At 39.4% G+C, this 24,717-nt stretch overlaps 2 protein-coding genes across 3 annotated transcripts; both read left to right on the top strand.

Annotated features, from left to right (window-relative positions):
• The first annotated feature begins 1,108 nt into the window (after positions 1-1,108).
• Positions 1,109-18,023, top strand: rnf157 (ring finger protein 157). The gene is made up of 19 exons (XM_087784156.1): positions 1,109-1,627; positions 3,721-3,839; positions 5,983-6,071; positions 6,264-6,413; positions 7,747-7,864; positions 7,939-8,005; positions 8,079-8,122; positions 8,276-8,323; positions 8,441-8,512; positions 8,599-8,758; positions 10,027-10,139; positions 10,212-10,438; positions 10,684-10,786; positions 10,857-10,965; positions 12,494-12,702; positions 12,782-12,829; positions 13,006-13,054; positions 15,193-15,297; positions 16,449-18,023. The coding sequence occupies exons 1-19, from the start codon at positions 1,540-1,542 to the stop codon at positions 16,586-16,588; spliced, it is 2,058 nt and encodes a 685-aa protein (XP_087640282.1). The 5' UTR covers positions 1,109-1,539; the 3' UTR covers positions 16,589-18,023.
• Positions 18,024-19,541: 1,518 nt separating this feature from the next.
• LOC148086017 (5-hydroxytryptamine receptor 3C-like) lies at positions 19,542-23,407 on the top strand. Of its 2 annotated transcripts, XM_087782836.1 has the most exons (10): positions 19,542-19,578; positions 20,114-20,274; positions 20,750-20,794; positions 20,859-20,968; positions 21,143-21,312; positions 21,372-21,532; positions 22,545-22,755; positions 22,817-22,966; positions 23,044-23,129; positions 23,195-23,407. In XM_087782836.1, the coding sequence occupies exons 1-10, from the start codon at positions 19,542-19,544 to the stop codon at positions 23,405-23,407; spliced, it is 1,344 nt and encodes a 447-aa protein (XP_087638962.1). The 2 variants fall into 2 exon arrangements, with proteins under 2 accessions (XP_087638962.1, XP_087638963.1); XM_087782837.1 differs by lacking the exon at positions 19,542-19,578 and having other exon boundaries at positions 20,153-20,274; positions 23,189-23,407.
• Positions 23,408-24,717: the final 1,310 nt, after the last annotated feature.

Raw genomic sequence — 24,717 nt, 5'->3', positions numbered from 1 at the left:
TCAACAAACTTAAATAGTCAACTAACAAACAGAATATAAACAAAAAACAAAACACAAAGTTAATGCACAGATAAAAGTTAAAGCAGAGGTGAGATTGATGGTAGGACATGGAGGGAGTTGAGTCTCCTGACAGCCTGGTGGATAATTGGATAAACAATTAATTCTGTAAACCTTCCCATGCAGTGAAGAAACTGAAATCAGACAAGACAGGAGCCTATTCTTATTGCGGGCGAGAGGAACATCTTAAGACGTTTCCATTTGTTCAGGCTTTTACTTGATTTTCTGGAACTCCTGTTGTGTTAACAGTTTTATCTTGACCTTTAAAGTATATACTTTATTGAATATTGTTTTGATTGTTTAAGCGCTTTGTGACCCTGGTCTGGAAAAGCGCTATATAATTAAAAATGACTTACTTACTTACCCTGAACAGGACGCAGGGCACGCAATGACACAAACAAACACTCATACCTACAGACAACTTCCCCAAGTTCCCTATCCACCTCTGTATGTCTTTGGACTGTGGGAGGAAACCTGAGTGCCCGGAGTAAACCCATGCAATACAGGGAGAACATACAAACTCCACACAGAAAGTAATGTTTTATTTTCAAGTCTTATTTTTCTTTTGAATAAGAAAAACAGAATCTAAGAGCAGATTCCTTTTAGTTTTAGTGGCAACTGTAAAATACATACCAATACCCATGTGTATGGATGAGCTGATAGTTTTGTCTTTCCTTCGTAGGTCAATTCTGATAAGGTACTGGCCACTGCAAAACAACCCACAAGTTGCAATATTGCTTCAATTTTAAGGGGAGAATGAGTGGGATTTGAAGCATAATTTATCTAACATTCGTCATATTGTTTATGCTGATCTTCACTTCACTTTTTTTTTTACTTGCCAACGGTCTTTATTTGGGGTTACTACATTCTGTGGCTCTAAAGGTCTAAGCTGCTAATGTTAGCTTAGCTTCTAGATAGCTTAAGCTTGATGCTAATACATTTAAGTACTTTATTTCAGGAGTTTGTTTGAATAAAACCCGCTGAATCCCAGTGACAAAAAGTGCACTGCAGTCGGCGCTGTGAGCTCAGGAAGGTCACGTCCAGTCTTGCTAGCCGCTAGCTAGAGGAGCGGGACTGCGCAAAACCACCGTCCGGATTTGTGTCTGTCTGACGTCACCGGGAGCCACCGAAAACGCGTTGATAGAACAAAACACCGAGCAGTAACCGGGCGACGCTTCACCCGGTGAGCGGAACATGTCCACGAACACACCGAGGTTCGCTACACATCCCGAGTCACCGGTGAAAACCCACACCGTGCACGGATGCACCACTGCGGCGTCCGTGGTCACGTCGCCCCGCCGTTAAAGGGACGGTCGTTGCTGTCGAGCTGAGCCACGGAACCAGGCAGAGGGATAAGCTGGACGAGAACTAATCCCTCGTAAAAAACATTCTGATGAGAAATGGACACGGACTGGATTATATGATCACGAACAAAGAGGGAGACGAACAAAGCCGAGCAGGAAGGTCTGGATCCGAGTGGAGATGGGAGCCTTCACGAGCAGGCAGAACATAGGCGTGGAAGAACTGGACATACCGTCGAATTCGGTGTATCGATACCCACCGAAATCTGGTAGGTTGACCGGAGATGGTTCCGAACTCAACGAGAACGAGTTCGGCGTTTAAAACATGACTAAGAAACGGTGTTTTAAGAATAATAAAAAGATCAGATTAACACATTTTCAAGGCCCACAGGTGGAAACTGGAGGAAATCACGACGACTCAGTGAAGGAATGGAATTTTATTTATATGTGTCCAGATCATGTTATTATTATTATTATTATTAGAAATAACCGCAGTGGTTAAGATGCAAGAGACACTTCGCAGGGTTTGGCACCGAAGCATCCATCAAAACACGTTTTTAGTGACCACTGTCTTTTTTATTTATTTAAATAATACTCTGCTATATTTTACATAGTTGATACTTTTCAATTTAAAACATGTAGTCGTGTAACACAAGGAATTATTAGAGTCTTTTCCTGTTCAGTTCCAGTCTTGGCTCCTCTCTCCTGTTGCAGCTGCAGACTAAGCAGGGTTCTGGACTCGAGCTGATGGAATCACGACGGATTCCTGTTAAATAATTGAATCATGCTTGTAGGAATGAAAGCAGATTTTAGATAATCCTTTCATTATGGATCTTTATCTCCTTAATGCAAAATGTGTATTGACTCACACTCCTCAATAAAAAAAAACAAATGTACCTCAAATGTGATGCTGGAAGAAATAAAAAACATCAAAACAAAACCTAAAACAAACCACCTATTTAGATTTTAAAGAGGTTACAGTCGCATATGAAAGAAGAGGGTGGGAAAATAATATAATAAAGTATTCTTGGCATATGTATATACAACTATTAGCATTTTTGGTGCTGATGTGGGACACTGTCAATGGTTAAAGGAAGGATTTTTGCTATGATTTTCAATAGCTGCATATCGTTTCCGAGATTTGTTTTAACCTGAAGCTAAATAAACGAAACCTGTACTGTTAAATAATTAATTCCTACCATGCAGTGAAGAACTTGAAATTGTGTCTGTATTTGTCTGTTGTTTTTTGGTCAGTTACAAACCAGAGAATTATTTACGATTCGTCATTTAACTAGAATGCTGGGTAGTGGCTTATGATATAGTTTTGTCACTTCCTCCCAAACCATAAACAGAATAACCTTCAGATATTTCAGTAACTGACGGAGTCTCATGTGTGAAAATGTATAATTTTCAAATTTAGATTTTTCTTGTGAGTAATGAAAAAACAGAATCCAAGAGCAGGTCGAGCTACAACTTCGACCCCTTTGGACTTCAATTATGTGTTTTTATCACAATTTTATGTGACTTATTGCGAGAAAGTTGTGGTCTCTCATACTTCACAAAACAGCGATAGAACTGAGGGTTGGATGAGATATGATGAAATCCAAGTTGGTTCATGGATGCTTTAGTAATTCTCTCACTATATAGATGCATCTCTGGCTGCATTATTAAGCGTCTGTTTTCTGGTTGAGACAACAGATAGAAGGAAGTGAGGTTGTGAACCTGATCTTTCGGGATAAGTTCCTTTCTGCAGGATCTTATGTCAAAGCCTTGGACTAGTTTGTCCTTCCAAATGCTTGAAACAACAAGATTTATTTATCTTTGTTTTTCTTTCTTAAGTAACATTTATTCGATGACGAATTTTAGGCCCAGACATTTTCTCAACTGTTGTTAGATGGTACAAACTGTATTTAAACATTGTAAATTATTATTAAGGTCTCATGAAGCAAACCCCAACCAGTTATTAAAAGTCAGGATGCACTGTATACTTAGCACTTTACACTGTATCACACCAGGATGGTGTCAGTTATGTGTGTTATTATCTTCAACTAGAGTCGCGGTAGAGACCAAGATATGACTCAAGACCAAGACTTTTTCCAGGTCGAGGCCAAGACAATTGAAAAAAGACACACATAATGTACTGTACACAATAGCACTTGAGTTGAAGAAAATGAACACAAGTCAATTTTGTGTTGTCAATTGATCTCAGTGTAGTGGGCTCTTAGGCGTCACAATGATATTTTATTGCATTGACGTGCCTTTAGTGCTTTTTTAAAACATGTGTCTATACATACCTGCCTCAGGTTACTCATGACTTGGTAGTTTAAACACTTGTGACTGATTCACTAATTCTTATTTGCAGGTAATTATTTTGCCAGCCATTTCATCATGGGGGGAGAAAAGTTTGATTCCACCCACCCAGAGGGTTACCTGTTTGGGGAAAACACAGATCTGAATTTCCTTGGAACCAGACCTGTACCAGTAAGTATTTTTTTGTAGTAACAAGATCTTTATTGTTGACCTAAAAGAAAAAATGTAGGGATGTATAGTGTTGATTCTATCCAGAACAAGGGATGAGTGTGAGCCATTGATGAAATAAAATGATGTATATTCATTAATTTAGGCTTCTATAACAAATGTTGTCAAAGTTGCCCTACCTCAAGAAAAACCCTGGTCATTGTTTCAAATACAAAAATAACCCCACGTACCACATAAATGAATGGTTAAGACTCGATGAGAGAGAATCAATACTGCAATTCTACAGTCACTCATTGTGTTTTGAAATTTTGAAGAGACAAAAACATATGTTGTATAAGGGGGGGAAATGAAGGAGGATTGTGTCTAAATATAGTGCAGCTGTCAGCATATTTGTGGAGCAGTGCAGGGGGACTAAAAAACAAAACCGTCTTTTGGATTAATCATTGAACTGAACCATCTGCCAGAAACCTATTGACTAGTAAACCCTTGAACAACAAAATTAATTTTCTACCCAGAGGGCGGATTAGAGCCACCTACATCACCAGGGCGGAACACTGCTATCCTAATTTTAGAAAGATGATTGCAGAGAAATTGGAGTTCTTCCATATCTGTTTCACATTTCATCCCTTGCCGTTTTTCTCCCTGCAAGTTCATCGCTGGTATGAACCAAAGGATTTCCTGCCTGGCCGCTTAAACATTTCAGTTGATGGAATCTGTTTGCCATCAATGGAGGACTCAATATGATTTCACACACAATATTTTGGTGTTCGTTTAGATGATGGAAGAAAATAACTGTGGGTTAAGATGCAACCCTCCAGATGAAACCAAGAAAGAAGATAGAAACCACCACCACTTTTTTTTTTAGAAAAGATAAGATGTGTATATATATATAAGACTTTATCGCAAAATCTGCTTACATTGTAGTCGATTGCTTGATTTTGTAACTATGACTTAATTTGATATGTATAGTATTTACACATAATAACATTTCTCATTTATTTTTATGAATTTGAAATTTAGTATTACTCGTTATTTGCCGTTGCAGTTTGTATGTGGTTGACATAAACCCTACACAATCTACTGTAAACATTCAAGCCTATAGTACTTTCTCACTTCAATTCAATTTTATTTACATATAATTATCATAACGAAGTTATCTCACTTGACAGTTTAAGTAAGACTATATTTGAAAAAAGATAAACAGATCCCAGCAACTTAACAATGAGTGAATCACATCGTGGCAGTGGTGAGGAAAAATTTCCTTTAGGAGACTCGAGCAGAACCAGACTCGGTGTGAATGGCCTCCTGCTGTGACCGACTGGGAGGGGAATAGGGGGGTAGACGGATGGATGGAGAAAAAAGCGAGGGAGGATACAGTGAGAGAAAAGATGAGAGTATAGAAGATATATACTATACTAATATACTAAGTATATACTTCGTTTTTGAAGAAGGAAATATTTATTTCATAGTTATCTTAAACTATTGTTTTTGTTGCTTACAGTGTTGTTGCAAATTGTTGACTCCTCTTCTGCTACCCTAATTTAAAGGCTGTATCTTACCATCAAACTCGAAAGTCCAGGCTTAACTGAAAGACTTGGTTCATCGCAGCGTGTGTGTGTGTGTGTGACGCCTGCTGAGATGTGGAATTGTACTGAAAGCTGGTGGCAATGCAAACACACAGATGAGTGGTTGTAGAGTGTGGAGCTAACCGACCACATCCTGCGTGTTTCCCGTCCAGAGATCCTCGAACCACCCTGGCTCTCCTTACGCAAAGTCGGCACATTTTTACCAATCATACAATAAAAGCCAGAAGCCAATTTAGATTGAGGTTTTGATTAAGGATAACAATACGTTTTCTCATCTTCCCTGTTTGAGATCGTTTTTCATGTTTTATTTTTGAACGTTGTAAATGTCTGTGGTTCTACTTTGTGGAGAAAAGACCAATACTGCGGTGTCAGTCTTGCCACTGGAAGGACTCGGTCAAAGCAGATTTTTCTCTTTGCATCAGCACTTGTCAGCGCTAGCTTGATCAGTGCTCACTGACAGAAATATATCTGAGTTAAGGTCAAACATCGAGCAGGGAAACCAAGACTGTTCTGTGGCTTTTCTGACCTGTGCCATGACAAATGTTGTTCTTTGGTTGCAGTTTCCATATGCTGCACCTCCACCTCAGGAACCAGTGAAGACGTTACGAAGCCTTATAAACATCCGTAAGGACACGTTACGACTTGTACGGTACGTCTCGATTTGCATCGTGACTTGTATCTTGTACGGTTTGACTCGGTTGTTCTTGACAACTTTTAACAGATGATTAGTAACTTAATCACAGATAACCAATAGTCTACTTGCCTTGTCTAGCAAGCGCTCAGCAGAAATGGCTACTGAGCTAAAGGCTATTGGCTTTATGAGCTTCTCTTTTCCATCCAGCTGCAGTGAGGACCTGAAGCTCCCTGGAGACGAAGCGGCTGGGAAGAACCGAGCCTGTTACAACGTCGAGTTCACCTTTGATTGCGATACTCAGGTGGCCATTACCATCTACTACCAGGCCATAGAGGAGTTTCACAGTGGTGTGCCAGTGTAAGTGCTTTTTACTGACAATATTGAGGGTTTGGACAGGAATCCCATTAGAATCTTTAGTTGTGTCCGGTTAGCTAAATACTAAAGTATTTAGTATGAATGTTTAGTAAATGGACAATGATCGATACTGTCGGTTTTTCTATTCTACCCACACCAAGGGGCGCATAACTCGCACATTACAAACACAGATTCATACAAAGATATGAGTACGAGGGGTGACCAATGAGATGGAAATGTGTTTCAGGCATGTGTCTGTTGTTGTCTTTGAACAACCTCTTGTCCTCTCCCACATGTTGATGTTGCGACCGCAGACGTCCTTCTGATGCAAACGCTCTCCTTCACAGCTAGAATAAACACATGAATCTAAAAGCAGACGGAACAAAGCCAAACACTCAGCGATGCTAAATGTCACGATGGTCTTTGGTCGTCAATGAATACAATGCATTGAAAGAGAAGCCGCAGCTCAAGTGTATGTTTGATAAACCAAAAATGAAAATACTAGTCAAATTGCTAGCTGGAGGAAAGTGAAAAATCACCAACCAAGCAAGAGTATTGTGTCACCTTTGAATTTTCAGTTTTTTTTTTAGCTATTGTTAGTAGTTTAAACACACACAACATTAAATGTTTTCTCTGGCTTCCTCCTTAACTGCAATGTAGTAGAACCTCAGTTTCCACTTTTCGCATGTGCATTTGCTTTTTAAATTGAGATCCTCTTGTTTGGCCTGTTTAAGAATCTTTAAAATTAAACCCATCGTTACAGAAAATATGAACACAAAAAAAAGGCCCAAATGTTACACGATGTTGCTTTAAACCTCTTAAAATATTATTTTATTTGATACCTATTGTGGGGTTTTATTTGGTTTGGTAACTTGTTCAATAATGACTAAAGTTAAGTATATACTGTAGTTTAAATAGTATTTAGCAGTATAGTATACTATGGTTTATTGGTTTATGAGAATTATTAATTTAATGTTATTACAATTCATCAAATGCTAATATTTAATTGTTAAAATGTGATTTTTATATTTTAGTTTTTATGTAAATCAATATCCTCTGCACAATTTGCCATCTGCTGCGATGAAATTCATTAATAATCAGGACACATTTCTTCATTGCCTGCATGAAGGGTGTAGCAGATTTATCATGGAGCAGATTTTTCCTGGACAAAAAATGCGTTTCTTGTGAGGTGCAATCTAACTCCCTGTTGCTATGTTAATAAAATGCAGCTCTCACTCCTGTTATATATTTAAAAACATCATAATGAGCTTTTTAAGCTTCGGTTTTCTCAAATAGTTGCTGATCCACATATAAAACTTCAAACTGCTCCCCACAGCTACCTTCCTCAGGACCCCTCCCTGCAGTCAGAGACGGTGCACTTCAAGAGAGGAGTCTCTCAGCAGTTCTGTCTGCCGTCACACACCGTCAACCTGAGCGAGTGGGCCGACGACGAGGTGAGAACCCTTTTTCAAAATAGTCCATTGACATCCATGACGGATTGGAATGTGTGTTTTTTTCCCCTTCTCAGCTGCTGTTTGACATGGACAAGGAGATTTTCCCTATGGTGGTGCAGGCGGTGGTGGACGAGGGAGAAGGTCAGATTTTCACTACATTGTCAAATGAACGATGCAAAAATGATCTTTTACTCAGACTTGTCTTTATCTACAGAGCACTTGGGTCACTCTCATATACTGCTGGCTACATTTGAAAAGGTAAACAAGCATTCATTCTATACATTGCGTATAAGGCTTAACATTAGGTGTGAAAGTTATGCTAATGTTAGCATCAGATATTTTTTAATAATTAATAGGAACTTGTAATTGTGTGTCTCTCACGTTTACAATAGTTCATTTCTGTCTTGGCAGCACATGGACGGCAGCTACTGTTTGAAACCTCTAAAGCAGAAGCAAGTGGTGAGTCCATCTACTTGAATTTCATGCTTTTGAAATGAAGGCAGCAGCAAAGCTTTGTGTCGACACTTGCCTTGTGTGACCGTCTCTCTTTAATCTGCTCTACGTTTTTGTTCCCAGGTGGATGGTGTGAGTTATCTGCTGCAGGAGATCTACGGAATAGAGAACAAGTACAACAGCCAGGAATCGAAGGTGAGTGTCAGTCCGCTGCACCGATGAATCCAATCACTCTGGATTATGTTCTTATTAAATCCCCCTTTTTTTTCCTCTCTCTTCAGGTGGCGGATGACGAGATCAGCGACAATAGCGCCGAGTGTGTTGTGTGTCTGTCGGACGTGAGGGACACACTCATCCTGCCGTGCAGACATCTGTGTCTGTGTAACGCTTGTGCTGACACACTACGTTACCAGGCCAACTGCTGTCCAATCTGCAGACTGCGTGAGTGTCTGTTCAGAACCAAATATTTGAATCAAAAGGTTCTATGCATCACAAAATCACACTAATTCATATTCAATACGATTGAGAAAAAGTAGCAGTGTCGGCACTTTTTTAGTCCCAAAACATCATTCAAAATATTGAAGATAAAAAGGGCAATTGTACATTTCCGTTGAGCTACAACATAGTTTTTGTCGCCAGGAAAAAATCTTTATTTCCTTGAAATGTTTCGGATCAAGAAAAAAAAAGGTTTCATTTTCATGCCAGTAGAGGAACTAACTAAACTCTATAAACCATGAGCTTCCTATTAAAAAAATAGATGGACATAAATTTAACTTTTGTTTTTTTCCCCTACAAATTTGTGTTCAATAAATTCAGTGAAGGAGCCACATGGATACAACAAAATTTTTAAATGGCGAAGAAAGTGTAAAAATAAAATGATACATTTGAGAATGTTTGTATATTTTCACTCGTGGCCCGTTAAATCTGGACTGTAAAATTATTGTATCTGGTGCTGGTTGGCTCACAATTAAATGAAGATTTATGTTCATTTTCGGGTGTAAGAAGATGCTAGTGATTTGGTTGTGATAAACAAATGAACAGAGATTATACAACCTTTAACAGAAAAACTGATGTCTAAAGAAGGGGACTTTATGGTAAGCAAGTGATAATAAAGCAATTGAAAACAGTTTAAAAAGAGGAAATAAATACTACTCAGCTAACTTTGATAAACGGTCACCATCATAAATGGTCTCCAAACCTGAACTGAAAAGAACGGAAGTAATTTGCTCTAAACATGGGACAAATGGGAATTTGGCGCAGTGGATAATTGGAAATCCATTTGCTTAAAAGAAAAAAATATATATGGATGCAAACGATATTAGTGGGGAGGCTTATGTGCTATATTTTGGGAAGATGTTTTGACAAAAGATGGATTCACTAACCAACTCTCCACACCTGGTTGGATGAAGGGGATGGAATATTTCATATTTCACCCATATTTTATGGGTTGAGATCTGGAAGAAACCTTCAGAAAATTTGACACGGCACACAGCCATTTATAGATGGGATGTAGGAATGTTCTGTTTGGATCTTAACTGTTATTCATCTATTGAAAGAATATGACAATGAAATACGAAACCCGCAACATTTTTTTTTCTGTAAGTAAATAGTGGAAACGATAATTCTACTATGTAACCTATTCTTGATTTGAATTATTAAAAAAAAAAAAATTAAATCCCTCTCTGTCTGTGCTTCTTTCTTTTCTCTAGCATTCCGAGCTCTGCTGCAAATCCGAGCCATGAGGAAGAAGCTCAGTCCTTTAACACCCACTACCTTCAACCCGGTCATCACCTCACAGACCTCAGACTCGGAGGAGCACTCGGTACAGCTGCAGCTCTACTGATTCATAGGCAACATCGACTCCATCAAACGTACTGAATGAGTCTCTCTGCAGGCGTCGGACCACATCCCTCCTGGCTACGAGGCAGTGTCGCTCCTGGAGGCCCTGAATGGACCTCTGAACACGTCCGTGACTCCTCCGCTTCACTCTGGACCCAGTCACGTCCCTGGAGTGTTGCCACCGTACAGCAGTGAACCTCACCCGGCACCGGCAAGATCGCTCTCTCCTCTAGATCATTCTAATTCCAGCCAGGGACTGAAGCTCAAGAAGAGCAGTTCAAAGTAAGTCTGAATTTAACTGCATTGGGAATCAAGGTTAAGTCAAGTTCAGGAACAATTTGGAAAAAAACATCACGTGCTATAAATACCAAGGTCATTATGTTCTTCTATTTAGAGTTTTTTGTATTTAACTAAGTTATAAACATAAATACAAACAATTTATTACTAAGTTGTAGCTTAACACTTGCACTTACAATTGGTAAAAAATATTTGAAGACTAAATTTCTTAAAAACATCTTTTTTCGTAGATCCCTATCCCAGAATTCCTCTGTGCTCCCGGAAGAAGAGGATGAGAAGTCTTGTAGTGAACTTGACGGGTGTCGTCAAAAACATGCTGTAAACCATCAAGAGGTATGTCAGTCAAAGAACTATTATGGGATGTGGAGAGATTCTTTTGTTTTAAACCTGAGATCATCCACAGAGTGGAATCACTCCAGACAGTGAAAACCTGACTCTCTCCTCCTCTGGAGCCATCGACCAGTTATCATGTGCGGGAACACCACTCTCTTCGACCATTACTTCCCCTGAAGGTACGTGCACACAGACAATAATAAGTAGCATCTTATTTCAGCGAGTCAATTACAGTACTTATGATGCTGTCTTTCATTCCAAATACAGACATTTAGAAAAATGTTAGAAAAATAAATATGAGATCCGCTCATACCACTGTGAAGTTTATATTTGTAATATGATGAAACAACTGTTTTACTACACCAGCGTTTTTTTCTTCTTCCATATGATACACATTTTGGTTTCGTCGCTGTGTAGAATAAACTTGCAATTTACATAAAATGCTGGCAGATTTAGTCATTTCTGTCTCTGTAAACAGATTCACTGGTTCTGATGTAGTTTTAATTTTTATTTAAAAAAAATCAACTGTCAAATCCAGCATCTGTATCCATGGTGAGGGAATAATCACTGCTTCTTTGTGCAAGATAGGCCTACCAGGGGAAAAAGAATACATGTGGTACACTATTTGAACATCAAGCACTTTTACCACCAAATTGTTCATTCAATATCATCAAATGACTATACCCCTACAATAAGATAAGATCTGTAGAGAGGTAAACGCATACAAACAACAGGCCAGTGCAACTTTCCTCTTCTGCAATGCATGCTGGAACATTTCATTATAAGCCCCCGTTAATCCAACACTCTTTAATTCAAGAATGACTTGTTATCATGTAACGTCTCGTATCAGAGACTATTTAAAATGCTGTACTATTGAATACTAAAGTGTATTTTTAGAGAAAAGGACTTCAGATACTACAAACAATTCTAAAGTGTGTATGATCCAGTGTAACTACAATATCAAAGGTCATTTCAGCATATTTAAAATTAAATTTAGATCCCAGTCCAGCAATTTTTTTTAAACACGCCTCCTTTTGTTGTGATTGGTCAAAGGTAGAGCTGATTTCTGTCCAGCGGCGATGTGAATAGTGATGAAAATACTCAATAAAATATTGTACATTTTAGCGTATTCATTTTTTTTATGTAAGGAGGTCATTCACTCAAGGGGCCCAATTCTTTTTTTTAGTTCATTTCTTGGGCCAAAGCGAAATTAATATTTAACTAAAAGTACATTTTGATATTGTGTTTAATTATTTCAGGCCTCATTTATCTAAATGATCTCTGTGTCTCTTTGTCTCCCTTTACAAAACAAATTCCAGTTTTACTCATATTGTTGACATTCATCATCTTTGGCCCACTTATTTGAACAAGTCTTGCATCTCTATGGGTTACCAAATTAACATTGACATCAATTTACTTTGACCTAGAGACACCCCTCAAACAACTATTCTACTACCACACGTAAACGCGTGCCCCTTGTGGACAATAACGGCATTGCTTCCTTCTCTTGCAATATCTAGTTATAATCTTGTTTGATTTTCTTTTTAATAAATACAAAAGTGAAACGGACTGAGATAAGTATTTTCAGATTGTATCACGGTTCTTGTTGTGGAATAAAAAAAGGTTGAAATCAAGAAGCTGCCTAAGTCCGACGCAGAAGTGCACAAGCAGGCGGGACAATGACATGTGTCTGTGTGTGTCCACCAGACCCAGTGAGCAGCAGCTTGGCCCAGTCAGTGATGTCCATGGCCTCGTCGCACTCGCAGCACTCCCACATCAGCACTGACACCATGTCCTCCATGTCAGGGTCCTACCTGGCCGGGGTGGAAGGTGAGCCGGCGGGGGATGACGGGGCGGAGGGGGAAGATATCCAGGACGCCCCCATGGAGAGTCGGGCTCCCTCACAACAGGAGGTGGTGAGAATCAAACCTTTTCTAAAGTGGTGTTGAACTTCAAGCTGCTTCTGCTGATCCAGAAACTCTTTTTTTCAATCAGGAAATGAAGGAGCAAAAGTACTCCATGGTCGAGGAGCAGGACTCAGAGGTGACTTCTTTATGGATCATTATTGAACTACAGCCTTAACATTATGACTCAATGCCTTTCTCTAGGTTACAAACAAGTTTAACTTTAGTGTTCATCTTAACTTGTCTTTTATTACACAAATTTACAGCATGTTTCAGATGTTTCTTATTACTAAGAGATGGTTTATGACTTTGCAGGGAAACGACCTGACTGAAGAAGACTGCTCGTCCATGTCCAATGGAAAAGGTAAAAGTGCTGACGCCCTTTTCCCGCTGACACATCACATCCAACCTTCTCGTTCATGAGTATTACTGAGTATTATTGAGTATTAATATTTGACAATTTATAGGCGTGGCAAAAGTCCAGCGCAGGCAGAGGCATGTGCAAGCACAACTCCTGCATGACCAAAGCACCATAATCACAGGTTCTAATTTTGACTGAGGTTTTTTTTTTTGTACAGCTACAGTCATGTGATAAATAATAATGATCAGAGCAGCCTTGTTTTCTTCAAACAATGGTTCATCAATCAAGTAGTAACTCCTGTGTATATCATGTGACTAACAGACTAGGAAGAAAATCACTGTTTTTTTGTTAGTACAATGTCATATTGATGTAAGAACTCAAGTGTTATTATCTAGGAAACATGGAAGATGTTACAATTCACCTTTACTTACTTACTTTCTTATTTATGATGCAATGAACCTTCAATTGTACCAGAGTTTCAAATCAACAAGACAACAAGGCTGCTCCTCTTTTTTTTACGTGACTGTGGAGCTTCTGACTTTTTAACTTACTATCGAAGGAAAAAAACACGGTTATCATCCAACCTTCTGGCCATTTTACCATGTTTTCACTCTGTTGATTAAGAAAAAGACATGTTTAGTTCGAGGTACATTAAGAAATAGAGGTTTTACAACACGTTTGTTGTCAGACTTGTGTTTGCATGATTTGTTCTGTTTTCTTTATTTTGCCTGTTCTTGTTACATATTGTATCACATTTGCTGCTTTGGTTGCTGCAACATGAGGAGAAAAAGCTTCTGCATGCTCCGTACAAATCCACAGGATGCTGATGATGTGTGTGTGCGCGGTAGTGATTTTCTGGGTGTGTCTGTCGCCTGCTGGGTTTGAAGCAAACAAAACAAGGTCACCTCTCATCAAGTGGAGTCTGTATGTGAATGAGCAGATGTCTTGTGCGTGTTCGGTCCAAATCAATGTCTGAATATTTGTGCGGCCAAGTCTGCAGGAGGGGAAAGAACCTGTGCTGGGGGTAGTTTACGTGCTTGCTGAGAAGACCTCCGTCAATGTTGTGGCTGTCAATCATGTGTTAATCTCATCCTGTGATGGTCTCTGTCAACATGCAGACTCTCACACATGACCCTGCTCATGTTGAGGCCGTGCTGGGAAACACAACTTCTGTTAGATTATCTGTTCAATCCCATGACGAAGCTTCATGATCTTATTAGATTAGATCTGACTCTTAAGACAAGTCAGATCTAGTCAGCGTTTATATTTTCTAGTGCACAGGGAGCTTCATGCAGATTTAAAATGTGACACACAATTATTAAAAAACAATGTTAATCTGACACAGAACAGAAACAATCATTATGTTAAAACCATAACCTTTACATCTATTTAAAAAATAAAATAGAATGCAACACATCATAGATTGGGGGGAAAAAACGAGACAATTATCTCATTTAAATTTAATAAAAAGTTCACCATACTATTAACAATATTGTAAGTCATAGGCAGAACAAAAGTCTTTAAAACGGCCTTTACAGCTAAATCAAGTAGCAGTAAAAGAAAAGTCAAGAACAGCAGCCATAGAAACAAAGATAAGTTAAGGTTATAACTACATGTCAAAAGAGAGAAGAATACAATAATTAAACGGATACCAATAAATGGGTTTCAATGAAACTCAGAAATGTGAAAAAACATGATTTAAGCTTTTTCTTCATGTTCCAAATCAACATGTTTAGCGCTATGGAAACACTTGAATATGACTGCTACTATGATATTGATAATAACCATATTATTATAACATCTGCTACCAAAATATAATCTGCTAACTACCAAGGCAACAACCTCCTCAATAAAGATAGCGGACTGCAAAAGTTATTGAAAGCTTGAGAAACACTCACTTTTTAATATGAAGGATGCTAAATTATGTAATTATAAATTAATAAATTTGTCTTTTTAATGGTAATTGATACATTAAGTTATTCATTGTTCTTCATATTCTGGGGCGTCGACAATGATCGCAGATTGATTTCTGATCATCCTGTTGTTTAGGTCCAGCATGAGCATCACTCCCTCCCCTCGCCTGTCTCACCCTCCCTTGCTGTGCCTGGCTGCTCTTCTTTGACCTTTGCCCTCGCTTGCAGGTGGTCGGAGCAGGTGTTCCGAGTTGGCCAATAACAATCAGGGCGTCGCCCTCTGCGACACGCCCTCTTTGGGGCTGGATAATGAGCCAAACAGCCGTTTTGCCGGTGAGTGGCCCCTTGTCGACCAATGACAGCGGACGACTGGCATGTCGGAGTGGAGGCGAGGGTGGGTGGGTGGGTGTCTGGGTTGGGGGGTGCATGAGGGTTCTGATTGGGAGATGGGCCCTTTTAAACGCGTCTAAGACCGTAGGCGAGGTTTGACTCACATCTGTGCCGAGCATGGAAATCTGGCGCCCCCTTGTCCCCCCTCTCTCTTGTTTTGTGGTGCTTCATTGCTTACTCACCCCACCTCAGCTGAAGCCCCCCAGTATTCAGCGTGTTTGCGTGTGCGTCCATCGTGTGTGACCATTGTTCTCCGTGCATGTGTAGGTCACATTGAAGGTCCAGATCCACATCTCCCAATGCTTTGCCTTAACTCCCCCTTTCACCTCTTCACTACCTCCCCCTAGTGGTTGTTAAGGAAGGCAACATGCAACGATTTGCTAACTAAAACTCAATGTCAACAGTCTGAAGTTAGCGCCACCTTGTGGCCACGAATAGAACTTGAGTGAGCTCAGGGTAATCATTGTATTTAACATTGAGGTCAAGGACACACTGAATAGTTTTGTATATTTGTAAACATTTGAAGAGACTCCCCTCGTATCTCAGCCTCATCTTCTTGTGTTTGACGGCGACTGTTGTTTCTTCTCCGTGTGTCGTAAAGTCTTTTGTTATTTCTCTCTTCCTTCGCCCCCCCCCCCTCCTCATCATCCTTCACGTCTCCTGCTGTCTTTCTATGGACTTCTATTTTCCTCCTTGTGCCGTCATCGCCTCCTGGACAGATGGGGAGTCGTGTCCAGTGCGTATTGAGGACTAGGTATGGAGGACTGTTAGCTGGTAGAGCAGACAGTGGGTTATCAATTATTTTAACTATGAGACCCCCCCCCCCCCCAAAAAAAAATAAAATAAAATAAACAACCTGTGGACCAATAATAATTTAGTAGAATAGAGGTTATTACATACAGTAAGTGTTTAATGAGCTAAGTCAGATTTGAGAAAATAACTAAGTTTATTTGTATTGATAAGAAAACATTCAAGAAAATATAATGACGCCTCTTTAAATGAATACTCTTTAGGATTGAAGCGCAGGAATCGAAAGTGTTGTGAAATTTGAAGATGACTCACCTCGAATAACACGTTTTTTTCCCCCCCGTCAGGTCTGATGTACTTGGGCGGCTACAGACCCGTCTTGGAGCCCCTCCCCCACCACACCTCCACCAGCAACATTAACCTGGAGGATCAGGGCGAGACCCGGGGCGACCAGAGTCCCAAACCGACCCACCCCCTCTTCATCTGACACAAATGCACACTAACCTAACTACATCATCCGGAGCCGCAGTAGGAACCCCTAAACAACAACCCCCCCCGACCCCCCACCCCCGCCTCATGATTGTCGTTGCTGAAACTCAGTGATGGGAGGAGAAGAGAGGAGGGTCTTTGTTCGTGCACTTTTGAACCTATGCCGACTTCTTTTATTTATTTCTTGGAGCAGTGTGATGTTGACTTCCTTGAGCCTCTTCTCCTCCAAACAACCAGCGAGAGAGATGTCTGGGGTTCGAACCTTCTTCCTATGTCCTGACCTATCGTGTTGAATCCACATGATGGTGTTTTCATCTCGCATCCAGGTTTCTTTAGACGATTCAGTTTGTTTAGTCACGGTAGTTCACGACACCCCGTCACCCATACCCCGTCAAAGATGGATAGATGGAGAGGTTTGATTGGTCACTTTCTCTCGAATCGCGTACAGGAAACAATGGTACTTTATCGAAGAAATGCTGAGTGAATTTAAACGATTAGGTTCAAATCCGATCCAGGGTTTGAAATATAATCGCCGAGTCATGGTTGGTACTGAATCATTGACAGTGTCCCTCAGCATCTCACAGGTCAAGACGAAAGCTACATTTGGTGAAACAGGAAAATGTTGTTGAACTAAGTGCTGAGCGATGATGGTGTCAGACTGTTAAGGCTGACGTCACTCGGCATGCTGGACTCCTCTTCCCTCCCGCCGTCACTCACGCCTCTCTTCTGTCAAAGCACTTACACGGACACTTGTGGCCAAAAATGACCGTAAGTGGAACCAGAATGTAGGACAGTTAACTTGTTACACGGGAGACTTCAGACTCTCAACACTAACACCCTCTTGTCGTGCAGCTCATTTAGTCAGTATTATTCAAGGGCAACTTGAACCACCACAAGCAATAAACCAGCGCTCCTACAGACGGACCATTGTGTTCTGATCCCCCCCTTTTTTTTTTTTTGTTCTTTAAACTTGTTTTCAATGTCATTTGACTTAATTTGTGATTTGCTGGCATTTTCTCCGTTACTGTTGTTTTGTAATGTAAATCTCACCCGTTACTGTTGTTCTGTGTTTACTTGAAAACACTGTTGTTTCTTAGAACGTCGTTGAAAGTTACAGTTTCCTCTCAAACGTTTACACACGTGCGCGCACGCATGCTCACTTAGCAACACAAAAGGGATGATATCTGCAGACGCACTTTTAGCCGTTTCCTAGACGAACACGCTGTGGCGCATGATAGAGGAGTTCGCATGTTAGTCGTGGTCAGTGGTTGATTGATCGGTCATAGTGTTTGGAAACTTGACCGCCGAGAGTTCTGCACTATTATATCATACTTATCTGCTATCAAAGGTTCCAAAAAAATGTTCATAAACGCACTTTTCTAGTGAGTGAAAATGTCAAAACCGTCGAAGACAATAAAGTTTTTGCCACTGAACATTAAGTGTCTTTTTCCGATGCATTTTGGTGGAGTACATTGAATGGTTAAAAGGGGAAAAATAAAATATTTGCACAAAACAAATCAAATAAACTGTTTTTTTGAAAATTGAAAATGCAGTATACACATTACAACATTCACAAAATATCACATGATGAACCAAATAAATCAAAGCTTTTTTTTTAACATAAACATACAGTTGAGGAAAGTAATTGGAGCGATTTTTTTCTCTTCAGACAGTTTTAAAAATAGATTAGTAACTCCTGTGTGTATCATGTGACTGACATGGAATGCCTTAAAATCACTATTTTTGTCAGTACAATGTCATAACTTTTGATGTAAGAACTTAAGTGGTTATGATCTATTTTTTATATATCTTTATATTGTACAAATAAATGAACCTATAGTTGAACCAGACATTCAAATAAAATAGAAAATAAAGAAAACAAAGTGCTATAATCATTTTTACATGACAAACACTCTCACGTTAATAAAAATATATTAAACTATATAATAAAGTATTTTAATGTTGCTGCTTATCAAATAATATTAAGCTGAAGCATATTTTAAAATAATATTTTTAAATGCTTTCAAAATCATAATTCAAGTTGACGTGAGCTGCTTGGTGGAGGTCTGCACTCTTACAGTCTTTGTATGTACGGTATATCTTATGTAGTCCTGTATATATATATATATATATATTTGTTTGTGTATATCGAAGAAATATTTGTATCAAAGAAAAATTTGAAACAAAGTACTCAGTGAGTGTAGACCCCTGCAAAGAAGTTATTATGCCATTGTAAAAAATCTAAACAACTTGATCATGCATCATCAAAAACTCATTGCAGTAGGTGACACAACCTACGAGAAAGTCAATCATCTCTTACCTGTTGTGTACAAAACCTCCTTGGCAGCGTAAGTTAACAACCTTAAACAAATCTCTGCTTGACCTAACAGTGTAACAGGATACAAATCTTACTTTCATTGATTTGATAATATGAAAAGTATATTTATGTGAACATACAAGGACTAAACTCACAAAAAAACTGAAATCTTTAATGTTCAACTGAAGTGATGTTTTAGTTGTGATGGGCACAGATCGAGCAAAGCTTTCTTCCTGACACACAAATGAGGATCAGTTTTCCATGTTCTTCTACTGATAAAAGTCATTATGAGGGAAGGACACGAGTTCAGCAGAGGAAAGGGTCTAATGTTATTATGACACCATTTAGGTGATCAAGTTCCTCTTCTGAGCTGAGTGGAACTCCTCCTTCATTCGCTCTCTTTCTCTGTGTGTGTGTGTGTGTGTGTGTGTGTGTACTTTAAGACATATTAAACTCATACATCTTCTCACCTGCCTCGTCTTCAGGGGTGTCATTGCTCTTTATTCGGCCTCTAAAGGGATCATCCAGGACAATCCAACACCTGAGGTTGCTTTAGGGTGGGGTCAGTCCTTTTTTACCGAGCCCACCTTTTTAAATCCAAAACAGCTGAACACACACTCACACTGGTACAGGTATGGTCCGTGTTGCGTTCATGGTCCTGATCTTGGCAGGTAAGATTTTCTTTTTAAATAAAAAATATAATAGATTTTAAATGTAATATTTATTAAAAAGACAATTAAAACACATGCTGCTAACAAACTGCCAACTGTTGATTGAATTTGTTGGATTAATAAGAACATATTCTTACTATGTTGTTTGTTTTTTAAATCTAAGATTGAAAATTTAAAATACAGTATATATATCACAACATTAACAATATATCACATGATAAACCGAATAAATCAAAGATATGCTTAACATACAAATACAGTAAAAAATAATTATATGTCTATTGATGTAAGAACTTTTTTTTGTATATATTTTTTATATTTGTACAAACAAATGAACCTTTAGTTGAACCAGACATTTATCTAAAGAATAAAAAAAACAAGGTGCTATAATCATTTATAGACTTTTACACTCTCACATTAATACAATATAGAATGATTAAACTATATAATAAATTAAGTGAATTTTGCTTCTTTTTAAATAATATTAAGCTGAAGCATATTTTTAAAGATTATTTAAAATACTTCTTTTAACAAGGATGTGTCACGTGCAAGAAAGTGTGCAACTACTATGAAATCGTGGACTATCTGAACATGACCACGGACAGCAGCAAGTTCAAAATGACACGACCAGTCACCGACCACACTCATGTCACCAACGTGCAGCTGGACATTCTCCTCTACGCTATCCTGGCAGTGGTAAGTTAAATATCACTACCAGCTCATTTCTTAAAACCTGTGTTTGAATATTTATGCAAACAACTAGTTAATGTTGTTATTAAAGAGCAAAAAAAGTCAAATGATTACAGCGATATTTGAATCTTATTTTCTTGTGTTATTATGTAAACAAATGAAAACAAAATCACCGCTGAAGTTGATATCAAACATGTCACCGGTTTATCTGAGTTTAATGAATAAACCAAAAAAACTAAAATATATACCTGTATATATATATATAGGAATTTAATTTAAGAACTGATTTCTAGACATTTACCATGTTTTCTTAATTATAACAATTAAGTTCTTACATAAATATCTATGACATTGTAGTGACAAAAACTGCTTTTATGCATTCCATGTTTTCTTTACCGTCTGTCAGTCCAATGATACACACATGGGTTACTAACGATAGATCAAAATGGTTTGAAGATGATTGATTTACGTCATTTTCCAGGTGGAGAAATCTCAGTTGTTTATTCCTCTACTGTGGGCAACGATGGTGAGTCGGGTTCTACTCCCGTCCTCAGATAAAAGTCGGGATATGAAGCCGTGTTTCTCTGCAGATCTGGAATAACGAGCACATCTCGTGGGACCCGGCGCAGTTCTGTGGCATCACCGAGTTCACCATTGATGAGAAGCTGCTGTGGAAACCAGATCTATACATCATTGAGATGTGAGCACACATGAGCAAGTGGAGCTAAAGAGGAACTTGTGTTGACTCATATGAGATGTAGCAGGGCAGTGAGTGTCCGAGCAAACAGGCTTTTATTAAAACACACACAGACATGTGTAATGAATGATGATGACCAAACATAACACAATAACAAGCACATTTGACGCTTGACAGGACTCAGAAGGACGACTCTCCTCTTACACCCTTCGTGCAAATCTCCTACGATGGAAAGGTTGTCTCGGATCGGCCTTTTAAAGTGGTCAGCACCTGTCATATGGACATTTACAAGTTTCCCTTCGACACTCAAAACTGCAGCATCACCATCGGCGCGTCCATGCATGCCAGTGAGTCCTGGTTCCTGCTGGAACGTCTGGATGTCCTCTGACCGCTATTTCTCTTCCAGTCGACGTCCTACGGCTGCTGCCTTTCTCCAACTCTACTCGAGCCACTCAGTTTTCCAGAGACATCTTGCGGACACAAGGAGAGTGGGAATTCATCCAGCTGTCAGTGGAAAACAAAATCATGCATTACTATAACAAGGACTGGGACCAGCTCATCTACAGTGTACGAACATCTCAGGCATCAGCACACACACACATGCACACGCACACACACACACACACACACACACACACGCACACGCACACGCACACGCACACGCACACGCACACGCACATGCACACACGCACACGTGCACACGCACACGCACACGCACACATATTTCAAACACACACATAAGCAACCCTGACACATGTTTCAAACACACACACATACGCAACCCTGACACATATTTCAAACACACACACATACGCAACCCTGACACATATTTCAAACACACACACATACGCAACCCTGACACATATTTGAAACACACACATACGCAACCCTAACACATATTTGAAACACACACACATACTCAAACATGACACATGTTTGAAACAGACACATACGCAACCAAAGCACATATTTCAAACACACACACAGGCAACCGTAACACATATTTAAAACACACAGACAAAACCATAAGACATATTTTAAAGACACAAACACATACACAATCACCCCTAACACATATTTTAATTACAAACACACACACACATACACGCACACAACAATAACACATATTTAAAACACACACACACAACCAACTCTAACACATATTTTAAACACACACATACAAAACCATAACACATTTTTGAAAAACACACAAACAAAACCCAGAACACAGTTTTTGAAACACACATACAAAACCTTAGCAAATATTTGAAACACACACATATGCCCTCAACCAAAACACATTTTTGAAACACGTTCAAAACCATAACACATATTTGAAAGACACACACACACATACAAACTCAACCAAAACGCATATTTGAAACACACATACAACCATTGCTATCGCGCAAACACACCAACACACTACACATACGTAAATTCATACAAATGCCATCACACAATCACAGATTATTTCTAACACACACAGGTACAAACACATTAATGCAAAATCACACACGTGCAGGTACAAACACACACATGCACAAAAGCCAACACAAAGTGATTGTGTGTCTCTCAGTTCACAGTTAAGCGCAGACCGCTCCTCCATGTCATCAACTTCCTGTTGCCCATCCTCTTCTTCCTGTCTTTGGACTTGGCCTCCTACCTGATCTCAGAACACACAGGCGAGAAACTGGGTTTCAAAGTCACTGTCCTGTTGGCCATCTCCGTTCTGCTTCTCATTCTGAACGAGATTCTGCCCTCCATGTCCAACAAGACGCCCCTGATAGGTAGGACTTCCTGCCCCCACCAGAGTGACGTCTGTAAGACTCCCCTCCTCTCTCGTCTCAGCGACCTACTGCATCGTGATCTTCGCCCTGATGCTGCTCAGTTTGCTGGTGACCATCATGGTCACCTACCTGATGGAGAAGGACAAGGAGTTGAGGGAGAAAGAACTTCGCAGGAGCAAGTGGAACACGGGCGGACAGGAAGTGGTTCGAGGTAAAAGCAAGGGTGAGACACAGAACTTATTATTTTCATGGATGATCATTTGATGTCTTCGTCCTCTGGTGCTTCAGGAGAGAGGTCCACCATCGGCTGCCTGAACATCTGTGACCAATCCAAGAAAGAGAAAGAGCACGAGCAGCTCCCCGCTATTGAAGAGGTGCCTTCAAAAATCACACCAGGTCTCTTTGTTCTTCTCCTGAAACATCTCTGCTGCAGGTGCAGGTGCAGGTCATCAAAGACGAGTCACAGTTGCTGGTTCAAATCCTGCAGGAGCTGAAGCAGCTGCAGCAGACGGTTCATGTGCACGTCAGTTTGAAGCAGGAGGGAGGGAAGTTCCTCCGCTTGGCTAAGAAGATCAGCCAAGTGTTCTTCATCTTCTACGTCACCACCGTCTTCATCTTCCTCGTGCTCCTTTACATCGAGTGGATGAGTTAGACAAACACACACTTTTTGAAACCATCTTTACTGTGTGTGACACGTCGTCAACGATGAACTTCTAGCATGTCTGTCTAATCTCAATCTCAATATTAGCAACTGGAAAAAAGAATTGATGACACTTGTTGTCTTACTGTCTTACTGTTTGGACCAGAATAATAAAATAAAAGAACTGGCTCAAATGTAATTATTTATTTTTAAGGCGTTAATGATTTTTTATATTAGGGAAAATATCCGCCAATAACTTGAAAGGTTTTCTTTAAAGGGCAACTAATGTGAAAACTCTCCTGAATCACTCACATGTTTCAAATGTTGAAGTCTTCTTCTCCAAGATGCAGAAAGTCCATCATCATGACTATGTTTTGACCTTATTACTTTATAAAGTTCTTCCTGTCTGAAATCTCGGCAACTGGGTTACGATGGCGGAGTCCATTATGACATAATAATTGTCTTCACTCCTCCTCCAGCCAACAATAATCACACCCTGCTTTGTTTATACAACAAGTCCCTCAGAGTCGGAGTCTTCTGGCATAGATGACGCGTGGTGACAAACCTTGATGTTTGACCAATAACAGCATAGTGGGAGGTCTGGTAAACAAGATTTCATCTCCAGAAAATGTTTTCAGTGGGCGGGGCTTAAGCACATTTTCTAATGTAGATATTTCAATTAAAGGTTTAATTGTACAAACATTCACATACTGATGATACAATAGAGTCCAACATATATTTAAGACACACTTGAATCAACACATTAGTTGACCTTTAAACAAAAACTTTATAGTAACAGTTTAACTAGTAAGTTAATATGTCTAATTAGTCATGGTTTTACTCTGACCGCATGCTGGTTCCATTCATAGAGTCGGGGCCACGCTTTGCCCAATTGGCAGTAAATGCTACGGCAACAAGGGTAAAGGTGTGTTACTAAAGCTAACACATACACACGGCAGTGCACACATTTGCAAAAAAACCCATCCACACAAACACACAAATGAACACAGATGCACAAATGAAAAGATTCAAACACACATAAAGGAAAGTGTTTATGTATTGTTTAACAAGTGACTGAATGATGTATGAAATCAAGTTTTTTTTTCCTGTATTCAACCTTTTTTTTCCTTGTTGTTGTTGAGAGCAATTGATATTGATATTGAATTGATATATATTTAAGTATGAATTTTCTTTCATGTTCACGAGAAATAGAAAAGTTGAATTACAGACCAGTAGAATAATAAATGAGTTTACTCAGCACTTCAATATTGTAACTCAATCAACAGACGCAGAAGCTTCATTCATCATAGATCGTGTTCACT

Source organism: Callionymus lyra, chromosome 2 (genome assembly GCF_982586985.1).
Source record: "Callionymus lyra chromosome 2, fCalLyr1.hap1.1, whole genome shotgun sequence".
Lineage (NCBI taxonomy): Eukaryota > Metazoa > Chordata > Actinopteri > Syngnathiformes > Callionymidae > Callionymus > Callionymus lyra.
This window is presented reverse-complemented; position numbering and strand designations above follow the sequence as displayed.

What these genes read in the sequence shown, in the direction of transcription:
- rnf157 (XM_087784156.1), top strand. Translation starts at nt 1,540, where the DNA reads ATGGGAGCCTTCACGAGCAGGCAGAACATAGGCGTGGAAGAACTGGAC. An exon ending in ACAACAGCCAGGAATCGAAG is followed by an intron (nt 8,513 to 8,598) that starts GTGAGTGTCAGT and finishes CTCTCTCTTCAG; the next exon opens with GTGGCGGATGACGAGATCAG. An exon ending in CTGTCCAATCTGCAGACTGC is followed by an intron (nt 8,759 to 10,026) that starts GTGAGTGTCTGT and finishes TCTTTTCTCTAG; the next exon opens with CATTCCGAGCTCTGCTGCAA.
- LOC148086017 (XM_087782836.1), top strand. Translation starts at nt 19,542, where the DNA reads ATGGTCCGTGTTGCGTTCATGGTCCTGATCTTGGCAG. An exon ending in TCTACGCTATCCTGGCAGTG is followed by an intron (nt 20,275 to 20,749) that starts GTAAGTTAAATA and finishes GTCATTTTCCAG; the next exon opens with GTGGAGAAATCTCAGTTGTT. An exon ending in CAACAAGACGCCCCTGATAG is followed by an intron (nt 22,756 to 22,816) that starts GTAGGACTTCCT and finishes CTCTCGTCTCAG; the next exon opens with CGACCTACTGCATCGTGATC.